We start from the raw sequence: 24,776 nt of genomic DNA on the forward strand, positions 1-24,776 counted from the left end.
TACCTCCTCGATTATTCTCTCTTCGGCTTGGTCCATTTTTTCTTGTAGCTCTCACCACAGAAACTTTAAAAATGGCGGTGTTGTTGTGCTGCGACCATAGGGCTGCGACTGAACTGGAAATTACATTGTGAGCGGACCAATCACAGTCCTCAACGTTCACGTCACTATGTGTCGACGCGACGCGTAGTCAGGATTTTTTGGAGGTGCGCGTCAGGCTACGGCGTAGAGTCCGCGTAGGTTTGGTTGTTAAGTCTGTGTTATTTTAAGTATTGTTGACTGTGCTACGTTATAGAACAGGGCATTTTATTATTAATTATTATTATTACCCTAACCCTAACCCTTCTGGAAAGAAATTGACCTATCGCTAAGCCCCGCCCATGCTCAGAGAGGGGGGTCTGATTTCGCCTAGAAGCCACCAGAAAGGACTTAATTATGCCATGGAGGGATATGTACAAAATTTAAAGCTAGCTGGTGGGTGACAACAAGCTTCTTCCAATACGAGCACCCCCTGTAAAGGGGGCAGCGTGAGATGCGCGTAGTTCAGAGGATTAATGCTCACGCTAGAAAGCACCAATCCTAACTTGTAGCATATCAGAATGAACTCAGCTAAAAGCCTCTACCAAGCATTGCCACAATATCAGCACTGACCACCACAATAAATATTTTTTTCCACTCTTTAATTATAGGACTACTTGTAGCGCATTGATTCGCTCAGCTTCTAATTGCTCTGCACCCTCTCTCTTTGTCTCTATCACTGTATCTCGCTTGCTCTCTCTCTCTCTCACACACACACTTGTTCTTTCTCTCTCTCTCCCTCTCTCTCTCTCTCTGTCGTTTGGCCTCTGTCTCTCGTTTGCCTCACCGGAACTGTCTGTTTGCCTCGCATTACACATGCAGTTGTTAGCCTGATTCTTTTGTTGGAAGCCCTAGAACAAGACAGGAGAAATCTTTAGTTCACAGATGTAAAGTTTATTCAGGTCACAGGTAAAGCTGCATCTTTACTTGTTGGCAGGGGCATATACCCCTGAGGCAGTTAAATCTATAGTTTTAGGTCAGGCTGGAAATGTTCTACAATTTGTAAAATATGTCTTTGCAATATGCAAGTATTTATGTAGTTTTAATCAATGGAATACTTTTACACAGGCTACAAGTGATGTAAACTTTAAAAGGGCCCCAGTCCTCAACACTCTAAAAAGTAATACTGCATATTACTTAATACAATTAGTGAAACATCTTTACACTCAAAAATATTGTTGATTTGAAAGTTCTCAAATCTGTTAAAATAATTCATGAGTCATGAGTAACTCTAAGTAATATTTTCAAGTATGTCTGAATGAATTGACTTGGCTCAAATACCACCATAAATTAAGTAAATATAACTGAAATGCTGTGTTAACCATATAGAAAACCTGAGTAGAAAACACTAAAGAAACTCAGCAAATATAACTGAAAACATTTATAGGAGATAACTGCAAATTTGCTAATGACTTACTGAAAAAAAATTGTTGAACTGACTGATTTTTTAAATTTTAATTTTTATTTGAAGATATTCAGTAGCTACTATAAACGAATATGTCCAAGAGCTCACAAAACAGGAAAACTTTATTTTAAAACTATTTTCCCTCAGAAAATTACATTTTTCCAACATCTGCAGATACTAGCAGCAACATTATTCATATTGCAAATAATAACCAAAAAGTGCATTTTAACAAAGAAGATTTTTCCAAATACTTCTCCACAAGAACTGGACTTGTATCACAACAAACATGTCCGTCCGTCTTACCACTCAAGTTATGTGGACACAACCTACAGCAGCACATCTGAAGCTGTTACAGGAAAGGAAATTCAGTATACCCAAGATCAAACACCTCTGATCAAACAAATGCTTCTTGCCAAATGGGCATGAAAAAAAGATACATATTAAAGATGAATATTAATGCTCGATGTCATCTTCACACTGAACACATTGATGACTAGTACCTATGCCTATAACAATCTGTAACATAAGGGCAAACATCATGTCCAGCATATGTGGCTTCACGTTTAGATGTGACAATACAATGGTCAACCCCTGTGCTTTTTAATCACATGCATTTCTCACATTTGAAGATACTCCAAACTGAAAATACAAAAACTTTCTCCTTTAGAAGTACAACATTTTAGTTATTTCTGATGAAACTGCCTCAAACTCTAAAGTAAAAATTTGAAGCCTTGAGGCTCACAGGAATGATAAAACAAAACACAATGTAAATGTGCAGTCAAAGAGAAATCAGATCGTGAAATCAGAGACAGACAACACCTGGGAATGGTTTTCCAAAATGAAGCCACAGATCATCCAAGTTTCTGTCCAGAAGGATCTCACTAATTACTGAGGGTACAGTCTGTTTTTACCTTACACGCATGGTTCAAGTGGGTTTGAGTCTCATCTGTGCTCACCCAACAGACAACTATATCATCACATTGTTTTTCAGTCTTTGCACCTTTGTTGACAGGTTCCCAGCATCCACTTCAACAAGCATCTTTTGAAATACTTCAAAAGTTCACTTTAGATTTTTGGGGTATTTAAGATCCAAGGCATAAACTAGCCCAAGCAAGTAGCAGCAGGCTCTGCTGAGATCCCCAAGGTGGTTGAGTACGATGGAACCCTCAATGACGACCCCTACATCCCTGATTTGTCCATTTTCACTTCGCACAAGGTACAGAGCCATTATCTGTGCTGCCAGCTCTTCTTCCACATTGACGGCTGAATCATCAGAAGTCTGTAGACATTGTAAAGAAAAGTGGTTAGAGCAGGCAGAATGACACCAGAATAAAATAAATGACCAAACTACATAAAATCAGCTATACAAACATCATGTTGTAAGTTGTCTATTATTTTAACTACCATATATGACAAATTTGAATGATATGAATACACTCATGCAAATAATAATACTGATGATGACTTCAACACTAATGAAGGTATCTGTACAAATTCTCATTAATCCAGGTCACAATGTCACAATGCTATTGAATTAAGTCAACTGGACTGTTGGCACCATATGTAGTTTTTGTTTGGCCACTAGGTTGGGTATTATGATTTCAAAGGCATACAGGTAGGACACACGTGATGACCAACAAGAGTGAACCAATTATTTCCACATATGCTCTTGTATGTCCTTCGCGATCCAAATCTACAGTAGTTTCCAACTCCACATCAACAGTTGATTCCAGTGATGAAAAATGGCTTTCATTCTGTTGAAGACCAGTAGAAACTGAAAGTTTTACAATGACATCAGCCTTTAAGTCATCACATGAGTAAGATTGGTGCTTTCGACTTCTATGAGTAGCATAAGTGCCATATATGTTTGTTTTGAACTCACAGCCATCAAACACACACACTACTGTTTCTAGTCTTTTCAGATGAGACTTAATGAGTTGAAAATAATCTTTGGTATTTGGAAAACATGAGTCACAAATTTTACATTTGAAAGCTATCGCATCTCGTTGATTTTCAGTTTCCTCTGATTTGTGAGCTCTATACAAGTGTGAACGCAAGCCACTCCAAGTTTTAAAGGAACATGGACAGTTCAAATGAATACAAGGCAGATAATGTCCATGACCAAAATGTCCATGTTTCAGTCGATAGTGTTTAAGAAGTCCCCCTTTTGATGATGCCACAAATGTGCAGAGCTTGCACTGCCATTCCATACACTGTTACCTTACTGTGGGTTAAATGGGGAGCACCAGCAGCTCACATTCTTTTAAAAATATTACTACGAATTCCTTCAGAAAGCGCTCATGTAAATGAATGGTGAAAGGCTTTCTGCCAAAGTCTGTGGACTAATGAACAACATCTGTGTTCTGTAGGACTGTAGAATCTCTTCAGCCGCACTTGTGAACACTGTTAAGGTGCATTGTTGTTTCTTGTTATGGGGGGCGGGGGTAATGCAGAGCATTTAAGGTGATGTGAAATGCAGATCCAGAAGATTTTGCAATTTCTGGAATAGTCAGCACAGGACTGAAGTATTAACATGTGGTGAGGATCGAACCTGTGACTGTTTTTTTGTTTTGTTTTTTGTTTTCGATTCTAGAATTGATTCTCTGACCACGAGGCCAGCCTGCCACCAAAACCCAAAAAGTTTAAATGCCATACTTGTACTCCATGTTTTGTAATGTGTAATGTAGCAAAATAAAGTTGTTGTTCAAATATATTTTGTTTAGTTTACTTATCTCTACTAATAACTAAAACTTTAGATTAATCTTAATTTTAGTACGAAATATTAAACAATTTAATTGATTACAATGTACAATAACCAAGCTGAGCTAATATTACAAATACAATTAATTAAATTACTGAAAAATATTAAGTATGGCAAGCCAGCAGAGGCAGTGTGATGCTTTGGGCAATGTTCTGCTGGAAACCTTTGGTCCTGCCATCCATGTGGATGTTACTTTGACACGCACCACCTACCTAAGCATTGTTGTAGACCATGTACACCCTTACATGGAAACAGTGTTCCCTGATGGCTATGGCCTTTTTCAGCAGGATAATGTGCCATGCCACAAAGCAAAAACGGTTCAGAAATGGTTTGAGGAGCACAACGAGTTTGAAGTGCTGTCTTGGCCTCCAAATTCCCCAGATCTCAATCCAACTGAGCATCTGTGCTGGACAAACAAGTCCGATCCATGGAGGCCCCACCTCACAACTTGCAGGACTTAAAGGATCTGCTGCTAACATCTTGGTGCCAGATAGCACAGCACACCTTCAGGGGTCTAGTGGACTCCATGCCTCGACAGGTCAGGGCTGTTTAGACAGCAAAAGGGGGACCAACACAATATTAGGCAGGTGGTCATAATGTTTTGCTTGATTGGTGTATGTTGAGCAACACAGCGGACACAGAGATCTCATCAGCTTGGATCTTCATCTGGATCTTTTACCCATACATTAATACAAATATGCATTTTTACTGTTGGAGTAGGTGCACATTACATCAATAATAACTTAATGATAAAAATAATTTCCACAGATTACAACATCTCTTACTGTATTGCAACCTGATCATCTCCAATTTATGGAATAATAATGCAGTGGTCCTCTAACACTCTTTGCCCTGGAATTTATGGAAATGATGATACGTGTGTGTGTGTGTGTGTGTGTGTGTGTGTGTGTGTGTCTCTCTCTCTCTCTCTCTCTCTCTCTCTATATATATATATATATATATATATATATATATATATATATATATATATATCAGTCTTTGTCCTTATGATTTTCATGCCATGTCTGTTTCTCTCAGCAGGTCTTGGTGATGGATGGGGTCAGTCAACAAAGTTTAGTCCTCTGGATAGCATGGCTAAAGAACTGGGTTCACACCTTTTACAAGTAGGTACAGGAAACAGTAAACAATGTTCTAGCACTGTTTAGTCTTCCATACTCAAGTAGCGCTGCTGTTTATGTGTGGGCAATGCTATACTATATAGAGTGAGGGTCAGGAAACAGTAGCAAATAGCATGCACACTAAATCTGACCTTACACCAATTAATTAAACTGTACAATTAAATTTGTAATTTGCCTTTCAGATTACATCAGTATGTTTGGGCTAACAGTTACATGTTGTATTTACAATTGAATAGAGGAAATAATCAGTGTGTGAGGTATATCATGGCTTTCTGGGGAGCTCTTTTTTCTTTCAGGGGGGATATTGCGCCACCACGCTTTTGATGGTCAATGGGGGTAATGAGGAATCAACCTCATCATGCATGAGGTTGATTCACTCTAATCATACATCAATAATAGCCTAATTAAACATATGATCAATGATGGTGATGATACAGAATGATAGAAATGCATGGCAAAAATAGTATAAGAAGAGATTTATTTTGTAAACAATTAATTGGAGGATATTTTTATGTTGATTAACTTTAATATTATTTGTTTGTTGTTCTAAATTTTATATTGACCCATATTCTTTTCACACTGTGTTTAAGATTGTTAAAAGTCAGCAAAGTGATACATCACACTTGAGGGATTATCTTTGAGTTGTTGTAGAGGTGCATTGTTGGTCTGAAGAAGCTGTTCGTGGCCGAGATTAAAAAGATACACATCCCGACATAGGAGCTGTCTCTGTGCTATTTCTTACCCACTACCCGAAAGGGAGCCATTTAAGTAATAGCTGGTGAAGTCACAAAAGCAACCAGCATTACAATAGCTTGTTGCCAATATTTTAGAGACCTCCAAAAATTTCATAAAACATGTTTTCAGGGGAGCTCATGTCTCATTAAGGGGAGTCAAGCTCCCCATGGCTCCCCTGTAGTTCTCAACCTGGAAATAATATAGGATTGACAGCAAGTGGGGCTCAGATTAGGTTTTTAGTTTCCAATGTTTTTTCACATGTTTTTCAAAAGGAAGTGCTGTCTGATTGTGGCCTATAGATTACAGGAAGACTCACAAACCAATCATACAGTCATTTTACACCACAGGAATCTACCAACCTGCAACAGGAAGATTTCCATATACTAAAACTTGTAAGAACCTTGGGAGGTTCAGTGCCAAGTTCTTCCTTGCTTTTCCACTGTATTTTAATTAAAACGGCAGCAGTGGAACAAACCATGATAAAAGTACAGTTGATAATATTACATATTTTCTTTTAAATTTATCCATGGCACTGTGTCCTATGCATCACATCAAACCGTTTCATGGAAGAAGAGCCAATGAAAATTGATTAAGATATGATGTTACATATTTCATTAAGTTTCTGCAATAGAAAAAAGTTTTATATGATCACATATATTTAAGTCCAGGCATCGGCACCCTGAGTTTATTTCCTCACCTGCGCTGGTTTGGTATCTTGGTGACCTGTAGTGAGGCCCAGTTGGAAGAGAGGTGTGGAAGAGCTGTGTGACAATGCCAATCCAGCATTACACTGCAATATAACTGCCAAGAATGAATATGTCTTGAACAGTCCAGTGCCAGCCTGCTCAGAGCAGATTGAGAGCTCAGGACTTGTGTTCTGTAATATTTTGGTCATTTTAATTGGTGAAGGCACACCCATATAAACCTCTATGAAATCACATTACCCCCTTCATTTATGTTTTGCCCGTCTTTCCACTTTCATTACAGTTTTCAACCAGCTGACTTGTGATCACACGGAACAAAGTTTATTCTGATTATGGCATGCATGGTTGCGTGGTTTTGTTCTCTTGAAATGTAACACTCTGAAGCTTTATCCTCAACAGTCAGACTCACTGTAGGTGCTACTGGCATCAAGTAACAGAGGTTCAAAGGCTAAAAGATCTTACAAGTATAGCAAGCTTACTATTAATGTAGTAAGCCAATGCTAATGCTTAAACAGTGAATCAACTGCAAAGTCCATCTCCAGCTGACAAAACTATTTGAGATTTTATGATGAGAACCCTTAAATATGTACTTGATGGCTGTGTACATGAAAAAAGGCCAGGCAAAACATCTGCATCCTCACCAGTTGGTGATCCATGTAATTTATACAGGGGGGCAGCATTGTGTATTTTAGCATGGAGTTAGTTCACCCTGTAGTGTGGTATTAAAAATAAAATAAAATGTAAAAACAATACAATGTAGGCTAATTGAAATGATATTTGTTCTAATATCCTTCAAATTGTTTGGATGCTTACTATAGGAGAAAAATGTACCTGGGCAAGCAATAGATTTAGGCTATGCTTTATTGTTTGTATTTTCAAACAATGCGCTTTCCTTTGCTATGACAGAGGGATTTGGGGATATGAGAAATTTCCCAGAAGTGTGAAAAATGCAATGGTATCTAACACACATTTGGCTGGAGTTTCTGGTGTGTGAACTTCCCTAAAAACAAAGAGCAGGACTGAGCTGCTATCATTACTCTAAATTCTGCATTCATCTTGGCTCATACACATATACGCAAACAGTGGATGGATGGATCCTGAACAGGTATTTTCTCATGTAACCTGCAGCCCCAAAAATTAATGTAGAAAACTAATATCATGCCCATTGCCTTAGACGTAATGCTTGATTACTACTGTAGGTAATAAGTTATTTAGGCACACAGCTTAATGACAGCAGATAAAGACAAGTTTAATCCATTTGTCACACATTTACTCAGGTTTTAAAAGACTGCAAAAAAGATGTCACCTTCCAAATTCTTAAAGCACAAAGTATCAATCTTCTTAGAGCTTCAGAGAGATGCCAAACTTGACAGGCCTGCCGATAATTAGTTACAGTTACTAAGCTATGACTGGACAGTTGCTGTTTGGAGGAGGGGTTTAGCAAAGGGTCAATTCCTTGTTTTAGCAGTAAAGTTACCCACTGAAGCAACATATCCTCGTTTGCAGAATTTAATTTGCTATATGAAGTCACAAGTCATCTGCACAATTGTCTGAATTTTCCTGATCTCTATTCAAAAGAGGGGCAAGCATTTTATTTCATCACTGACTCTCATTGGCCATTGTAGACTGTGGACAGAACATGAAAGATTATATTGGGTCAAGTTCAGTGTCAATCATGAGGTCAGTGTAGTGGCCATTTTGCTGCCAGTACATTGCCTATGAGTAAATGGTAGCTGGAGTTATAATGAAGAATACGTGGAAGATTAGCACATCTGCTGACTAATTATAGTTATAGGATTATTATAATGTTTTAGACTAAATATATTACTGGATTGCATCATCTGGACCTTTGGCATTGTAACAAGACTGCGTTTGTTGGAGTGTTATCAATAGATTGATTACTCTGAGACTTCATTGCTTAGCTGCCTCAATTTTGTAATCTTGGCTGTGTGTTGGTGGTATTGATTGTACCTGCTTTTCTGATTGTATCTTGAAATGCACAAAATGTTCATACAAAATTCATTTTGCACTATTTGGTAATGATGGAAGTGGCTGTGGTTTATTACAACAAAACAAAATTTCACATTTTAAACTTGGGAAAAAAATTCAAAAGAAATCACCCGTACATTCCACAGAGCTGGAATGTTTTCAGCACGTTAAATGATATGCCTTGGTCAAAGTCAGCTACACAGATAACTACATGGCACATACAATTACTTCTTATACTAAATCCTGCTTTAACCACTTACAGTACAGAGCAAAAGTTTTAGGCAGGTGTCAAAAAAATGCCCCTCTGTTGGAAACTCTTGTGGTTGTAAAGTTTACATTCCATATCCTGTGCTGCTTTGAAAATTTTGTGACAAATATAAAGTTAATGTAATTTCTCATTATTACTTTTTTCTGCTGAAGGTGTTTGTACAGCAAAAACGTCTGTGAAAATTGTCATGCTGCTGCGTGATTGAGACCATATTACTCTCCATCCCAAACTTGACACAAAGTGAAAATGTTGCAAACCAGTTTCTTCCTCCAGGTACACAAAGTGATATATTTTTCCATCCTCTGTCCTGCTCTCAATGCACAACTTGCATCATGTCCATAGGCCTTCAGGTCTGACCTGCATTGCATTGGCTTGGGCCCCTGTTAATAACTTCCTAAAGGTCTAGTTATTATTGTTTCACCAAATGAATCAAATGATGCTATTTTGTGAGAAATAAGCCAAGTGATGGCTAAGCATTGGGCAAATTGTGATGTTTTGCCATTAACAAGATGGCATTGTTGAAGGTGGAGGGATGGTTGGAAACTCACACGACCTGGCACACATCAGAATAGGTGATTTTGATATCTGATATGGGCCTTAGGATTTGCTATGGTAAAATGGCTTTATAGTGCTCCCTACAGAATGAAGTAGCCCTTGTGGTACCTTTCACCTAGATGTACAACATTTGGCAATTATAACATCCCAAGATTTAAAAAAAAATCTCTATGGGCCATGACCTAAACCCAATCCTCACTTTGATTTTATTTTGTATTTTTACTGCATATTTTTGCCATTTACAGGGGTCATATTTAAAAGAAATCCAAGGATGCACCTCACCTCCACCTCAATCTTGTTCATATAAACAATCTTACGAATGTGTAACAGGCTCGTGGAGGACCCAATTGCAGTGCTGGCTGATGGGAAATACGGGAAAATGGACAACCAGGGTAACAATGTGCAGTACCGAGCAGACTCAGACAGAGTTACTGTTATGAGAGTGGATCAAACACAGAAATCACTGACAGATTTCGACGTGCTTGAAATGACTTTCGGAGGAGGAACAAGCTCTTTATTAACACCAAGGTGGCAAGATCTGCACATCCGCAGACACAGGGACTTGACAGGCAACCAAAACCTCAGATGGATGACCTCACATGTCCTATGAGCTCAGGGATGACAGGAAAGATTCAAAGGCCCCACTGGTGTACCTCCAGCTGCAGTGCAGGGGGAACGAACAGTAGCCCCGGAGGGCAAGTGCTATGGCCTGGCTGGTCTTCACTAGCGGCCTGGACTCTCTTCTCTATTCCACAGAGGACTGGAGCCACCAGACAGGAAGCAGGCAGGATCGGAGTGGGCTCCTGGGGAACTCTCTTCTCCTCCTGAAACTGTTGTGAGACAGCATCTGGTTTGCTGTTACATGAACCAGAACAGAGACAGAACAAAGTTAAATCTGGTGAAGAAAAGAGCCCACCTGGCTTGCAGAGAGTTCAACCTCTGCACTGAGCAGATGTACTCCAGGTTCTTGTGGTCCGTCCACACCAGGAATGGCTCCTCTGTCCCCTCTAACCAATGGTTCCACTCCTCCAAGGCCAACTTTACAGCCAACAACTCCCAGTTACCAATGTCATAGTTTCTCTCAGCCAGAGAGAGCCTGTGGGAAAAGTCGGCACAGGGGTGTATAACTTCTGGTCCATAGAGGAGTGCTGGAGGGCTGGGACAGGACTGCTCCCACCCCACCCCGAGGCATCCACCACAAACTGACCGTCAGGATCTGCCAGTTGCAGGATGGGTGCAGAGATGAACCGGTCCTTCAGGGTCTTGAATGCCTGGGCCACCTCTGGATTCCACTGGAACTCCACCTTCACCGAAGTTAGGGATGTCAGGGAATCCTCCACGGTGCTGTAGTTCCTGATGAACTCACAGTAAAAGTTGGCGAAGCCCAGGAAGCATTGTAACTCTTTTCAGGAGGTGGGGACCGGCCAGGACGTCACGGTGGAGACTTTGCCAAGATCCGTCTTGATGCTCCCGGGGGAAATGATGGGGTCATCTAGGGTCTGGGAGAAGATGAGAATATCATCCAAATAAACAAAGATGAACTTGTTTAGCATGTCTCGCAGTACATCGTTGACCAGGGCTTGGAAAATGGCTGGGGCATTCGTGAGGCCAAATGGCATCACTAAAGTACTCATAGTGCCCCGTGGGTGTGTTGAAGTCCATTTCCCACTCATCTCCCTCCCGGATCCTGACCAGGTAGTAGGCATTGGTGAACATGGCAGCCCCCTGCAGGAGTTCAAAGGCCGAGGAGATCAAAGGCAGGGTAACCGGTTCTTTACCGTTATCTTATTTAGTCCACGGTACTCGATGCAGGGTCTCACGGAACTGTCCTTCTTGCCCATGAAGAAGAACTCTGCCACTCGGGAGGATGATGGCCGGATGATCCCTGCCCCCAAGGAGTCATTGATGTAGGCTTCAATAGCCCCCCTCTTGTGGCCGGTCAGGGAGTACAGCCGACCCTTGGGTGGAGCTGTGCCTGAGACTAAGTCTATAGCACAACCATATGGGTGGTGTGGCAGCAGGAAGGTGGCTTTGGCCTTACTGAACACTTCCTGGGGCTTCTGGTGGGGACATGACTCCCTGCTGATGGCTGGCTTCCTTTAAGCGGACCTGGTCAGAAATCATTGACAGATTTTGGCATGGTCAAAACAACTCTCGGAGGAGGAACAAGGTCTTTATTACCACTGAAGTGGTAAGATCTCCACACCCGCAGACATAGGGACTTGATAGATGGACTAATCAGGATCAGGTGAGGTCAAATACCAGGGAGTTTGGCAATGCACATAGAAAATCTGGAAACAGGAAAGAGTGCCAGCATTGCTTAAATACCTTCCTGATGAGTCTAATTGAGGGCAGATGTGCAGATGAGTAGGTGTGGGGCATGGCTGAGGAGCTGCAGCAACAGGTAAGTGCTGGGCTGGGACAATAACAAAAGGTTGTTAACCTATGAATTTACATCAAATGGTGGATACATGGTGAGGGGTCAAATTTCAATGTTTGATCATGTCTCATCATGAAACAGCAAGTTGATGTAAATCAGAAATGCATTGTACAATCTGCCTCAAACTTCACATTTGATAAGACTCCTGGCCTGACAACATATACATGTCAATATTCAGTCATAGTCATAGCACCACCTCCAGGCAAAAGGAAATAACATGTTTATAATATGATGTTCTTCTCTTAGCGGGTTGACCAGTTCCACTCCTGTGAAAATTGTGAGTTCTCATCAAACGGCGTTCCTGTGGCGGTGAATGGTTAATTTCAGCGTTGTTGTAACTTAAATATACAATGTTGTTGTTTAGCATGTCTCGCAGTACATCGTTGACCAGGGCTTGGAAAATGGCTGGGGCATTCGTGAGGCCAAATGGCATCACTAAAGTACTCATAGTGCCCCGTGGGTGTGTTGAAGTCCATTTCCCACTCATCTCCCTCCCGGATCCTGACCAGGTAGTAGGCATTGGTGAACATGGCAGCCCCCTGCAGGAGTTCAAAGGCCGAGGAGATCAAAGGCAGGGTAACCGGTTCTTTACCGTTATCTTATTTAGTCCACGGTACTCGATGCAGGGTCTCACGGAACTGTCCTTCTTGCCCATGAAGAAGAACTCTGCCACTCGGGAGGATGATGGCCGGATGATCCCTGCCCCCAAGGAGTCATTGATGTAGGCTTCAATAGCCCCCCTCTTGTGGCCGGTCAGGGAGTACAGCCGACCCTTGGGTGGAGCTGTGCCTGAGACTAAGTCTATAGCACAACCATATGGGTGGTGTGGCAGCAGGAAGGTGGCTTTGGCCTTACTGAACACTTCCTGGGGCTTCTGGTGGGGACATGACTCCCTGCTGATGGCTGGCTTCCTTTAAGCGGACCTGGTCAGAAATCATTGACAGATTTTGGCATGGTCAAAACAACTCTCGGAGGAGGAACAAGGTCTTTATTACCACTGAAGTGGTAAGATCTCCACACCCGCAGACATAGGGACTTGATAGATGGACTAATCAGGATCAGGTGAGGTCAAATACCAGGGAGTTTGGCAATGCACATAGAAAATCTGGAAACAGGAAAGAGTGCCAGCATTGCTTAAATACCTTCCTGATGAGTCTAATTGAGGGCAGATGTGCAGATGAGTAGGTGTGGGGCATGGCTGAGGAGCTGCAGCAACAGGTAAGTGCTGGGCTGGGACAATAACAAAAGGTTGTTAACCTATGAATTTACATCAAATGGTGGATACATGGTGAGGGGTCAAATTTCAATGTTTGATCATGTCTCATCATGAAACAGCAAGTTGATGTAAATCAGAAATGCATTGTACAATCTGCCTCAAACTTCACATTTGATAAGACTCCTGGCCTGACAACATATACATGTCAATATTCAGTCATAGTCATAGCACCACCTCCAGGCAAAAGGAAATAACATGTTTATAATATGATGTTCTTCTCTTAGCGGGTTGACCAGTTCCACTCCTGTGAAAATTGTGAGTTCTCATCAAACGGCGTTCCTGTGGCGGTGAATGGTTAATTTCAGCGTTGTTGTAACTTAAATATACAATGTTCAATCTGCCTCAAATTTCAGGTTTGGTGAGCATTCTGAAGCTTAAGAGACATTTAAAGTCTTGTGTGACAATTATCATTTGATTTACATGAAATTATCAGGGTGTGATATACAACTGATATACTGGAACACAAGGTAAAATTACAAGGTGTTCTCTTGCACCACATAATGGACACAGTAAGTGACATTGAACTCCTTCATGCAGAGTCCAAAATTGAAATTGAAAAGTATGAGCAGTGTCATTTAGCTGTTGTCAAGTAAAAGGGCTGCAGCTGTCGACATGTACGAAGGTGCGAGGGTCCATTCAATCTGGCTTGCAGTTTTAATTAAGGCCTGGTGCAAGGACCCTATTGTAATGCAAGAAGTTATTATTCTTTGTATTATTTTCCAGTATTTTTTGGTTTAACATTTATGCCACCATGTTGTTAACTGCATTTAAAAGTAAGAAAAAAGGTCCTCTACCCACTCAGAGCATGCATTCAATACCAAAGTGAAAATGTGAATGAGGTGCTGATTATGCACCATGAGTCAATTAAATAAAATAACAGTCAGTGTCCATTCTTACAGCATATAAACAAATGTATTGGCACATAGTAATTTTGTAAAAATGAATATCACTAACACTAATAACGGGTGTTTGACAGTAACTACTTTGTTACTGCTCCCTCAGACTCTGGATGGCTTTGTGTTTGTTGTTGCTTCTGATGGCAAAATCATGTATATCTCGGAAACAGCATCAGTCCACCTTGGTCTGTCTCAGGTAAGACCATCCCTTCTCCTTAGTATTTAAATCAAACATGAAACACCAGGTGAACTGTAATTAGTATAATTGGTAAGTGTCTGTGAGTGTGTGTGTTTGTTGGGGGCATTTTGCATTTTGCATTACAGCTGATCTCTACATTCATTAACTCAGCACATTTATGAGTACATGCTGGAAATTTCTGTGCTGCAGGTGGAACTAACAGGAAACAGTATATTTGAATACATCCACCCATCAGATCATGATGAGATGACAGCAGTTCTGAGTCTTTGCCAGCCCCCACACCATCAATTCTCTCCAGGTACTGAAACACTGTCAACCTCGAGGCTCTTGTGCACGTATAATATATCACTCACACACACACACAAACACACACACACACACACACACACACACACACACATAAACTCTCAAATAGTGGCCAGGGAATTTATCTCAAAAGCATAAGGAACTTTATTTGAAACAGGATCATCTCATAGACATTCTTTGTTTGCTAATTAATCTGTTAATGCAAAGTACACTATTCATACTTCGTACTCCCTATTCTGTTCCTCTCTCAAGACTGTGAGAGGTGGTAAAAAGCTCTGAAAAAACCTAGTAAGTTAAATTAGTATCAGTTAATATTATAGTCTATAATAGTTAATCTAATAGTTAGAGTTAATATTTTTGCCAAAAATATTATTGTACAGAGACGATTATTATTATACAAAGATTATTATTATGATATACCTCAGAATTTACATAGTCTATTTTTTTGTTTGTTTGTTTGTTTGTTTGTTTGTTTGTTTGTTTGTATTATCCACTGCTTCAGTGGACAGATAAGTCTGAATTGCACTTTCTGGTCAGTGAGGAGCTGCACTTCTGTTGGTTGCCTACCACTGCTCAGTTCTATATTAAATTATTCTATATTTCAAATATTGCAGTGAAAGTTGATATAGTTGAATGTTGTGGGTAATTCTTCTTACTGTGATGAAGAAGAACGTGGAAGGTTTGTCTTTGTGATTAGATTAGGTTTGAAATTAGGATGTCATAATGATGTCATCAAGTTTAGGCTCAGCCTGTGTATGTAAAAACACATTTTTAACAGAAAGTCTGCATTACAAGCTGGGGCTATGGAGTCTTAAAGATGTGGTCATTTAGCAGACAGGGAGTGTTTAAAGATGTTATTGAGTTGCACAAGGGGATCTTGACATATGCTGTTTTGATTTTGACCACTCTTTTTTAATTTTGTGTGTCTTGGAAATCATTTGCATACCCCATTATTGAACTTAAAAAAACAATTATCTTGGATTTTAAAACAGAGTGAGTGGCCTTCATTTTTAAAAGGTGGGCTGGAAAGTATGCCTTGAAATTTTCCAATGCTATGAAAGGCAAAAAGAGAGGATTTTATGGCTGATTGTCCAACCAATACAGACTCTGTTCTTGTCATTAAACAATGAAGCAACTTTTACTTCCTTGCATATGTGCTTGTGGCTTGGATTGTACCTCCACTGCATGTTGCTTTTGAGAAAAAATGATCTGCCAAATTAATGAATTTAAATGTACATGTGTAAGGATCACAATTATGTCTACAGAAATCATATAGTGTTAGTAAAGGATTAAGACTCTGTTCTATTCAACAGCAGACTGTTTCTAGCTACTAGTTTGGTTTAGGGTTGTGATGGCAACAAAGTGAGCAGAGTAATTAAGTTATCTTTGTTTGGTCCATCTTATTACACTTGTACAGGTTACTGCTGCTAGGTAAGGTGCACACTTAATTATGCTGATCTGCAAAAATAAATACACTAAATCTGAGACAATCTTAGGAGTAAGAACTGCTATTGATGACCAGAGGACTGGGACATTGTATTCAGACTTTATCAGACGTTATTTGGTTAGCACTTTTCATACATAGCATTGTAACACAAAGTGCTTTAAATAATAAATACAAAAAATGTAAAAAATACTATATACTCTAACATGTGAGTAATACCTCTCTAATGTGTGTTTGTGACAGAGTATGAAATAGAGCGCTCCTTCTTCTTGAGGATGAAGTGTGTTCTTGCTAAACGAAATGCAGGACTTACATGTGGGGGATATAAGGTAGGTACAACCACTGGGTTGTCATTTGCTCCAACATGATAACTTAAGGCTGACTTTATTCAACTGAGGATATGATCTTATGAAGTAGCAGCAGCACCAGCTGGACTTGTCCTGCATACATTATGGTTTCTTGTCTTTTTTGGCTACCAGCTATTTGGCCAACCAGTAACTGGCTACACATTTCGGAAATTTGGGCTGTTCAGGTTCCCCTTAATAAAACAACAACATCTTTGCGTATGCACTTCAATTAATAGCGACTCTCATGATCATTATGAGCACACAGGTGAGATGTGTTTGTACTGGGCAACCAAACAACTGTGCAGCCAAAGGGCTCTATTTTCGTCCCCGCCAGCGCGCAGTGTGCGCAACCCGCGCAGTGGTACTTTCGTGCAGCGCAGGCGGGCGCGCAGCGCACTTGGTATTTTGGTAAACCGAGGCGCACGGAGGTACGCTAGGATGGGCGTTGCGGCGGAATTTCGGTCCACGCCGGCGGCGTAAAACTGCGCTGAAAGCTCGCCACCCCAGACCTGGTCAACTCTGTGCGCCAGCGGCGCGCCGCTGGGCAAGTGGATTTTCGTAAGCCGGCGAAGTCGTGCGCCCACGTCACCAATGCCTCACAGGCAGATTTCCACAGTGTCTGGCATTTCACTGCGATCGATAATTAGCAACAGCCACGTATTCAATGCAACTATCTGAGCCAGCACATACAGTCAGACCTAAATTTACTGTATATATTTTGATCACTGTCTCATCTGACCACATTGCAAGCGCTTTCGGAATGCGTAATGGTCACTCAACCTGACCGAATGTACACAGGTGAAACAGGGATGCAAACTCATCAATTAACGTCGCTGTGCCAAGCAGAAACAGCCGTGGCATCCTACAGAGCATCTATACTGCATCTATCTCAGAGCGCTCGAGACAGTGAGAGACAGACACACGGAAAAAACGTAAGTGATGATCGTTGTCCCCTATTACCCACGTCATTTTATTCCAAATACAAATGTTATCATTGTAATGCTTAACGTTATCTACAAAGACGGAGTACATCATTGCTTTGAGGAGGAGGAGGCCGAGGATTTACCATCTAAGGACCTCATATTTAGACATGAGTGAGCAGGAGAGCAGGTGGGCCATGAGAATAACGCCTTCAACACTGTAGGCTATGCAATTTTCTTTAATCATCTACTCTTGCATGTCACAGGAACAAATTACATCTGCCATGGGAGGTCGTCGACTTGGTAGCGCGCACCCCGGCTGCGCTCTTCCGGCTGCGGGCTCAGTCTTCCTCGAAACTTGCCATGCACCTGCCAGCGGCGTTTTTAAAGGTGAGGCGAGGAGCTGGTGTGATTGGTGAAGACTGGACTCGGCTGTGTCAAACCCACTCCTCGCCTTCTCCCCTCCCTCCTTCCGAGTTGCGCCGCTGGGTGGGACTGAGATGAGAAGGGGGGGGTTGTTGCGTCCGCAGCGCAGTGCACAAAAATACCAGTCTGCGCCGCCACGCCGCATCGGCGAAGCGCACGTGACTTTGCGCCGCGCCTTCGCCGCGCTGGCGGCGGAAAAGGAAAATAGAGCCCATAGACTTAAACTAGAAAGATAGAATGCTCCTGACATAAAATGGATTATAGGCATGGGACCACTGAGCAACCCCAGTTCAAATTGTAGTCTGCTGTTTTGGTGTTGTCAGGTTTGGAAAATACCAGAATACTGTGTTTGGCACAAACGCTCAACTTTTTCTGTGACTCTGGATTCCATTGAACATAAACAGGTAATGACACTGGTTTTATACGGTTGTTTCCCAGGTCATCCACTGCAGCGGTTACCTGAAAGTGCGTCAGTATATGATGGACACGTTGTATGAATCCTGTTATCAGACTGTGGGTCTGGTGGCTGTTGGTCATTCCCTGCCCCCCAGTGGTATCACTGAGGTCAAACTCCACAGCAACATGTTCATGTTCCGGGCCAGCCTGGACTTTAAACTAATTTTCTTAGACACAAGGTAAGGGAGACTCTTGACTCCTAAACATGCTTAACATTTTACATTAGCTTTTTAGAGTATATGGACTGCTGGGTTGTTAACTGATCATGTGTACTGAAGTGCAACATGATCCAAATCAACCCCTGACTGTTAGTTTGTTCCCTTTCCCCTTTGCTGGAGCCAGAGTGGCAGAGCTGACAGGCTTTGAGCCTCAGGACCTGATAGAGAAGACCCTGTACCACCATGTACACACCTGTGACGTTTTTCATCTACGCTGTGCTCACCATTTATGTGAGTCCTCGAAATCTTTAGTCAGACTAAATGGGTGGGAAGGTAAGTAGAAGTGACAAATCAACAACAGACCAAGTTTTCAAAGGCCAAATGATCCAGTCATTGAAGCCCAGATCTACAAAAAACTACAGCCTGTTAGACTAAAAAGCACCAGTCAAAATGTGTTAATGAACAACCACAACACACTATTTTATGATTACCACATGTGTCGTGATGGTAAGATTCCTTGTGGATTTTGCCCCACTGAATATTTTGAATCAGTTAAACAATTAATTATTGTGGGAAACAAATATGTTGTCTTTCAGCTTTTAGAAGAATTTGATGATGTGCATGACATATTTCCATGTTTGATATAATGTAAGTGGTGGAGGCTTGGAGGTGTGAACAAAATTGCAGTGAGGACAGAGAACATTTTTAAGGTGCTTCAACATAGAGTTCACCTTCTGTGAACTTTCAGAAGAACTGAGGGCAACTGCTTGGGTGGAGAGGCATTGACAGGAAACATTAGAACAGGCAGAAATGGTTGATGGAGGAAAAAAATAATTGAGATGGTGCTGGCATCATGGCACATGTATCTGACTGCAATGTTTTATAATTACAGCAGTGACTCTTATGGCTGCATTAAATTGTAGTGTGTCGCTAAAATTGATATGTATAATAATATAATCACTATGTGGAAAAAAATGTGACAATGTGAATGGGGGTCGCTTGTAGTTTGATATATCAGCTGAATCTACAGTGTGAGAGACTAGCTGGGGAACATAGTGGAGCATTTTGCTGCCAGATTGCTGTGTGATTCTGAAGGGCTAATGTCAGATTTCAACATTTTTCCACCCTTGATCCTGATCTATTTGTTCCCTATAGTACTGGTGAAGGGGCAGGTCACCACTAAGTACTACCGCATGTTATCAAAGCATGGAGGCTGGGTGTGGGTGCAGAGCTACGCCACCATTGTCCACAACAGCCGTTCCTCCAGACCTCAGTGTATTGTCAGTGTTAACTACGTTCTCACGTGAGTTGGCCCCTCCCCATGTAATTCTCCATTTAAAATCTCCAGTACAAACTAAACCAGTACTAAGATATACAATGTGTCTGTCTGCATGTACACAGTGACATTGAGTGCAAGGAGCTGCAGTTATCTGAAGACCAAAGTCGAGCCACTAAGCCTGGTTTCAGTCTCAGTTCCTCTCAAGAACACCACAAACAACTCACAACCAAAGCGATCAACATGAAAACCAAATTCAGAGCAGCTCCCTATCCTGAGGTGGGACTTCCATTTGGCATAATGATGGTATTTCAGAGTACTCAAACGATGAATGTTTTCACACATTTATGTTTAAAACTGTTATGTGCCTCAGTTATTTTCCTAAGATGACTAATATTTTAACCACGTATTTAAGATTTTGAGGATTCGATTATAGGAATATCATTTGATCATTAAAAAAGATTACAGCAAGACAGGGTCTCTATTTTCATTGTGCTATGAAAAGTTGGTACCTTGTTACCTAATGCTCACCACACAGCACAAAGCATGCCGCAAGTTGGTATTTTGGTAAGAAAGAGGTCACCCTGAAAAAATGTATCTAAGAATCAGGTCTACTTTCAGTGCAGTTTCACTTGTCTGACGATGACACATCATTTGGTGATTCTGTCAGCAAGTTGCAAACCTGGTGAAAAATGTATAGAAACTGAGGCGAAACATATAGATGTTATTTTCTATGGCTCAAGGGGGACAGTACAGGTGAAACCATTATTTGAGGCACTAGTGCATTATTTTTTCATTTGACTACCAGCTCTTATTTTAGGAAAAATATGAAAATGTCAGTCCTTTAATAGCCACACTACATGTTTGACTAAATACGGATCCAGTAGGAAAGACAGATAATACAAAATTTCTCAATGGATGTCTGTTATAAAACTACTGTTGCAAACAGAGAAACATATAAATAGAAAAAACAAATGTGTTGGCAGCAGTAAACACCCTTGTATTTTGATAATCTTCTCTATGCTGTTGAATGTTTGTTTACGGATAGCAGCAGGCCACTAGCCATTTCCAACTGGACCACTCGACTCGTCAGCTATCTCTCTCGGGTACCTCATCTCAGCTGGCTCAGCAGATCTTCGGCTCCCTGCACCACACAGGGTCTGTTGGATGGAACATCAGCAGCCCCCCAGTACCCAGCAAATACACAGGTACACGCTATATCTATCAAAGTTTAAGTTACCAAGCTTAAATCTCATTTAGAGGTGATTCCACAAAACATAATTTTGAAACCACACACTGTGGATTTTAGATCTGTCTGCTTGGGAGTGCTTAATTTTCACAGGTGGAATGCTGGCTTAGTGTGGATTTAAGACCCCACAGAGAATGATTTGTTACCATCAATCCTAACCCTAGATGGTAGAGCTTGAGTCTTTGGTGGTGGATGCTGCACTGTAATTACGTCATGGACAACAACTCTCACTTCTCCATGATGCATGGAAAAATGCCACAGGAAATCAGTTTTTCCTGTGGAAATTAAGCTTTACAACTTGGACATAATGTGTAATATTAGCTGCAATATAATGGACTGCACATTCTGAATTAACTATAAGTAATAAATAAAATTTCCAATAGTAACGGTACCTTGAAGGCATCATTGCACATCTTGCGATCCTCCAAGATCGAAGAGTCTGATTTTGACATTATATGGTGTCAGGAGTGGCAAAGCAAACTGGAAAGGATCGACATTGATGTTAAATCCTCCAAAGAAGTTTAAGTTCACTAGTCCCGGGAGAATGGCCAGAGTGGAAGCAAATGTTCTCTTACTTCAGGGTAGTCACCAAGCTAAACAGAGAGGATGGGGATTTCCAGGTCTGCTCGATCACTTATACAATGGGCAACAAAGCTGAAAGGATATTCAGTTCCTTCAAGTTTGAGGAGGAAGAACATAAGAAAGACTACAGTGCCATTTTGAAGATATTTCATTCCAAGATGGAACCTGGTACATGAAAGGGTATGCTTTTATCAAAGGAGCCAACTACCCAGTGAGAAAGCAGAAGCATACATACAGCTCTGGAGGAGCTAACAGAGAATTTTCAATTTGATGACAAAAGGATGAACACATCTGCAATAGACTGGTTGCAGGCATCAGAGATTTCCAGCTCTTGACGTGATCACAAGTTATCCAGCAACTGTGCCAATCCAAGGAGGTTGCTAAATAAATTAGCTTCCAGTCCAACACATCAAAGCTGCAGGTGGCTTTATGATAAAGCCAGGAGACAGCAAAGAGGGCAACATAGGAAAGAAAACACAACAAACGGAGCAATAAGAGCCCATATAAACATCCAGAATCATGGTAGGCATTGTACCCAGCACCATGATAAAAAGAAATGCCCTGCTTTTAAGAGTGCATGTAAAAAGTGCACCAACAAGAGTATGCTGTGCCAAAGTACTGGATGAAGTCAGAGAGTATGGGGCAGTTTCAGTTTCTAGGAGGTACACCATTTGGCACAGTACAGAGTACACAGAGTGGTGTGTGGCTATGGTCCTGGTCCAAAAGCCTAACAGAAAAGGGCACACGTGTTGTGCAGACTCAAGGAAACTAAATTGTGAAGTGAAACAGGAAAATGGGTAAACACAGTTTGTTTGCAAATTATTGCATTCTGTTTTCTACAGTCCAAGATGGCGGCGCGTGCAGACGCAGCGGCCTGTGGCTCCCGTGTTTACATTTTTGTTTGTTTGTTTTTAATTATTTCTACGTTCACCACTCTTCTGGAAGCTCTCACACAGTACAGCAGGGCCGAACAGTTCGGACTCCACACACGGACAGGTCTGCAGCTTCGGGTAAGAGCAGAGGCGGAGGTTTGGCACTGTACGTACACAATGCCTGGTGTACAGCTACACTCACCGTCGGCACATTCTGCTCTCCTGATTTTGGAATACCTGGCGGTGAAATGCCGACCGTTCAAGCTGGTTAGAGAACTCTCGTCCATTGTTATTGTGGCTGCCTACATCCCACCGCGGGCTAATGCTAAGCTAGCATTAGAGGAGCTGTACTGCCTAATCAGCGGGCAGATGAACGACAACCCAGAAGCGGCTGTGATTGTGGCAGGAGACTTTAATCATGTCGAACTGAAGGCAGTTTTTCCCAAATTTCACAAGTACATAGACTTTCCTACCAGAGACAATAACATTTTGGATCAGGTCTACTGCAACATCCCTGCTGCTTACAAGGCTGCAGCAGCTCCACACCTGTGCATGTCAGACCACATCTCAGTGGAACTGATTCCTGCATACAAGCCTCTGGCCTGCAGAACAAAGCCAACCACCAGGACAATACAGGTATGGACTGTGGAGGCCTCCTCTGCACTCCAGGACTGCTTTGAGCACACAGACCGGAGTGTGTTCAGTGAAGGGGCAGACCTGGAGGAGTATACATCATCTGTATTGTCCTACGTTCAGTTCTGCACTGATGCTGTCCTCCCTGTTAAGACCATCACAGTGTTTCCCAACCAGAATCCATGGCTGGACAGCACAGTACGGTCCCTGCTGAAAGCCCGGGACACCGCCTACAGATCTGGAGATAGGCTGGCTAACAGCAGGGCTCGAGCAGAGCTGAAGAAAGGAATTAAGCAGGCCAAGCTCCGGCATAAACAGAAAATTGAAGACCACTTCAATAACAACAACCCCCGGAACATGTGGAGAGGCATCAGAACCATGACGGACTACAAGTCCAGCACTCAGCTCGCCAGCCACGACCCCACTCTGCCTGACACCTTAAACAGCTTCTTTGCCCGCTTTGACATGTCAGGCAGTAGAGAAGCTACACATCTACCCAGGCTGGAGGAGCAGCACCAGCCCCTCGTCCTACAGCAGCACCAGGTGACATCCACCCTGAGGAGGATCAACACCCGCAAAGCTACAGGACCGGATAAGGTGTCAGGCCAGACTCTGAGAACATGCGCTGACCAGCTAGCAGGAGTGCTCCCGGACATTTTCAATCTGTCCCTGCAGCTGTCCATGGTTCCTGAGTGCCTCAAGTCCTCCACCATCATACCAGTGCCTAAGAAGACGTCCGCCACCTGCCTGAACGATTACCGGCCTGTTGCTCTAACCCCGGTAATCATGAAGTGCTTTGAACGGATTCTTCTCAGGTACATCAGAGACTTCATCCCCTCGGACCTAGACAGCCTTCAGTTTGCCTACAGAGGGAATCGGTCTACAGAGGATGCTGTCTCCATCACCCTGCACACAGCCCTACCCATCTGCAGCAGCCCAACACCTATGTCAGGATGCTATTTGTTGACTTCAGCTCAGCTTTTAACACCATCATCCCAAAGAAGCTGGCGCTGAAGCTACATGCGGTGGGTCTGCCTACGTCACTGTGCCACTGGATTAGAGACTTTCTCACCAACAGGCCTCAGGTGGTGAGAATAGGGAACGCAACATCATCCCCTCTGGTCCTCAGCACGGGCACGCCACAGGGTTGTGTGCTCAGCCCAGCCCTCTTCACCTTGTTCACACATGACTGTGCTGCCATCCACCCCAAGAACACAGTCGTGAAGTTCGCGGACGACACTACAGTAGTGGGTCTCATCTCAGACAACAACGAGACCCACTACAGAGAGGAGATTCACCAGCTCACCCAGTGGTGTTCAGCCAACAACCTGGTTCTGAACACAGGGAAGACCAAGGAGGTCATTGTGGACTTTAGGAGGTCCAGCAAGACGGATCACGCCTCCCTCCTCATGGACGGAGAAGTGGTGGAGCGTGTGGACAACATCAAGTTCCTGGGCCTCCACATTACATCTGACCTTTCCTGGTCTATGAACACCTCCCACCTGTTGAAGAAGGCACAACAAAGGCTTTTCTTCCTCAGGAAACTGAAACGGGCTGGACTTTCCTCTCGGCTGCTCGTGAACTTTTACAGGGCCACGATCGAGAGTATCCTCTGCCTCAGTGTGACAGTGTGGTATGGCAGCTGCACGGCACAGGAGAGGAAAC

At 42.2% G+C, this 24,776-nt stretch overlaps 1 protein-coding gene across 1 annotated transcript in view; it reads left to right on the plus strand.

Annotated features, from left to right (window-relative positions):
* The window catches only part of sim2 (SIM bHLH transcription factor 2), a 40,512-nt gene that overhangs the window by 8,624 nt on the left and 7,112 nt on the right, over positions 1-24,776 (plus strand). Inside the window, exons 2-10 of the mRNA XM_076751138.1 lie at positions 5,283-5,365; positions 14,350-14,439; positions 14,632-14,740; positions 16,436-16,521; positions 18,324-18,520; positions 18,684-18,790; positions 19,655-19,802; positions 19,901-20,054; positions 20,824-20,983. Of these exons, the coding sequence (XP_076607253.1) occupies positions 5,283-5,365; positions 14,350-14,439; positions 14,632-14,740; positions 16,436-16,521; positions 18,324-18,520; positions 18,684-18,790; positions 19,655-19,802; positions 19,901-20,054; positions 20,824-20,983 (1,134 nt within the window). The remainder of the gene's footprint in view (positions 1-5,282; positions 5,366-14,349; positions 14,440-14,631; positions 14,741-16,435; positions 16,522-18,323; positions 18,521-18,683; positions 18,791-19,654; positions 19,803-19,900; positions 20,055-20,823; positions 20,984-24,776) is intronic.

Source organism: Chaetodon auriga, chromosome 15 (assembly GCF_051107435.1).
Source record: "Chaetodon auriga isolate fChaAug3 chromosome 15, fChaAug3.hap1, whole genome shotgun sequence".
NCBI lineage: Eukaryota > Metazoa > Chordata > Actinopteri > Chaetodontiformes > Chaetodontidae > Chaetodon > Chaetodon auriga.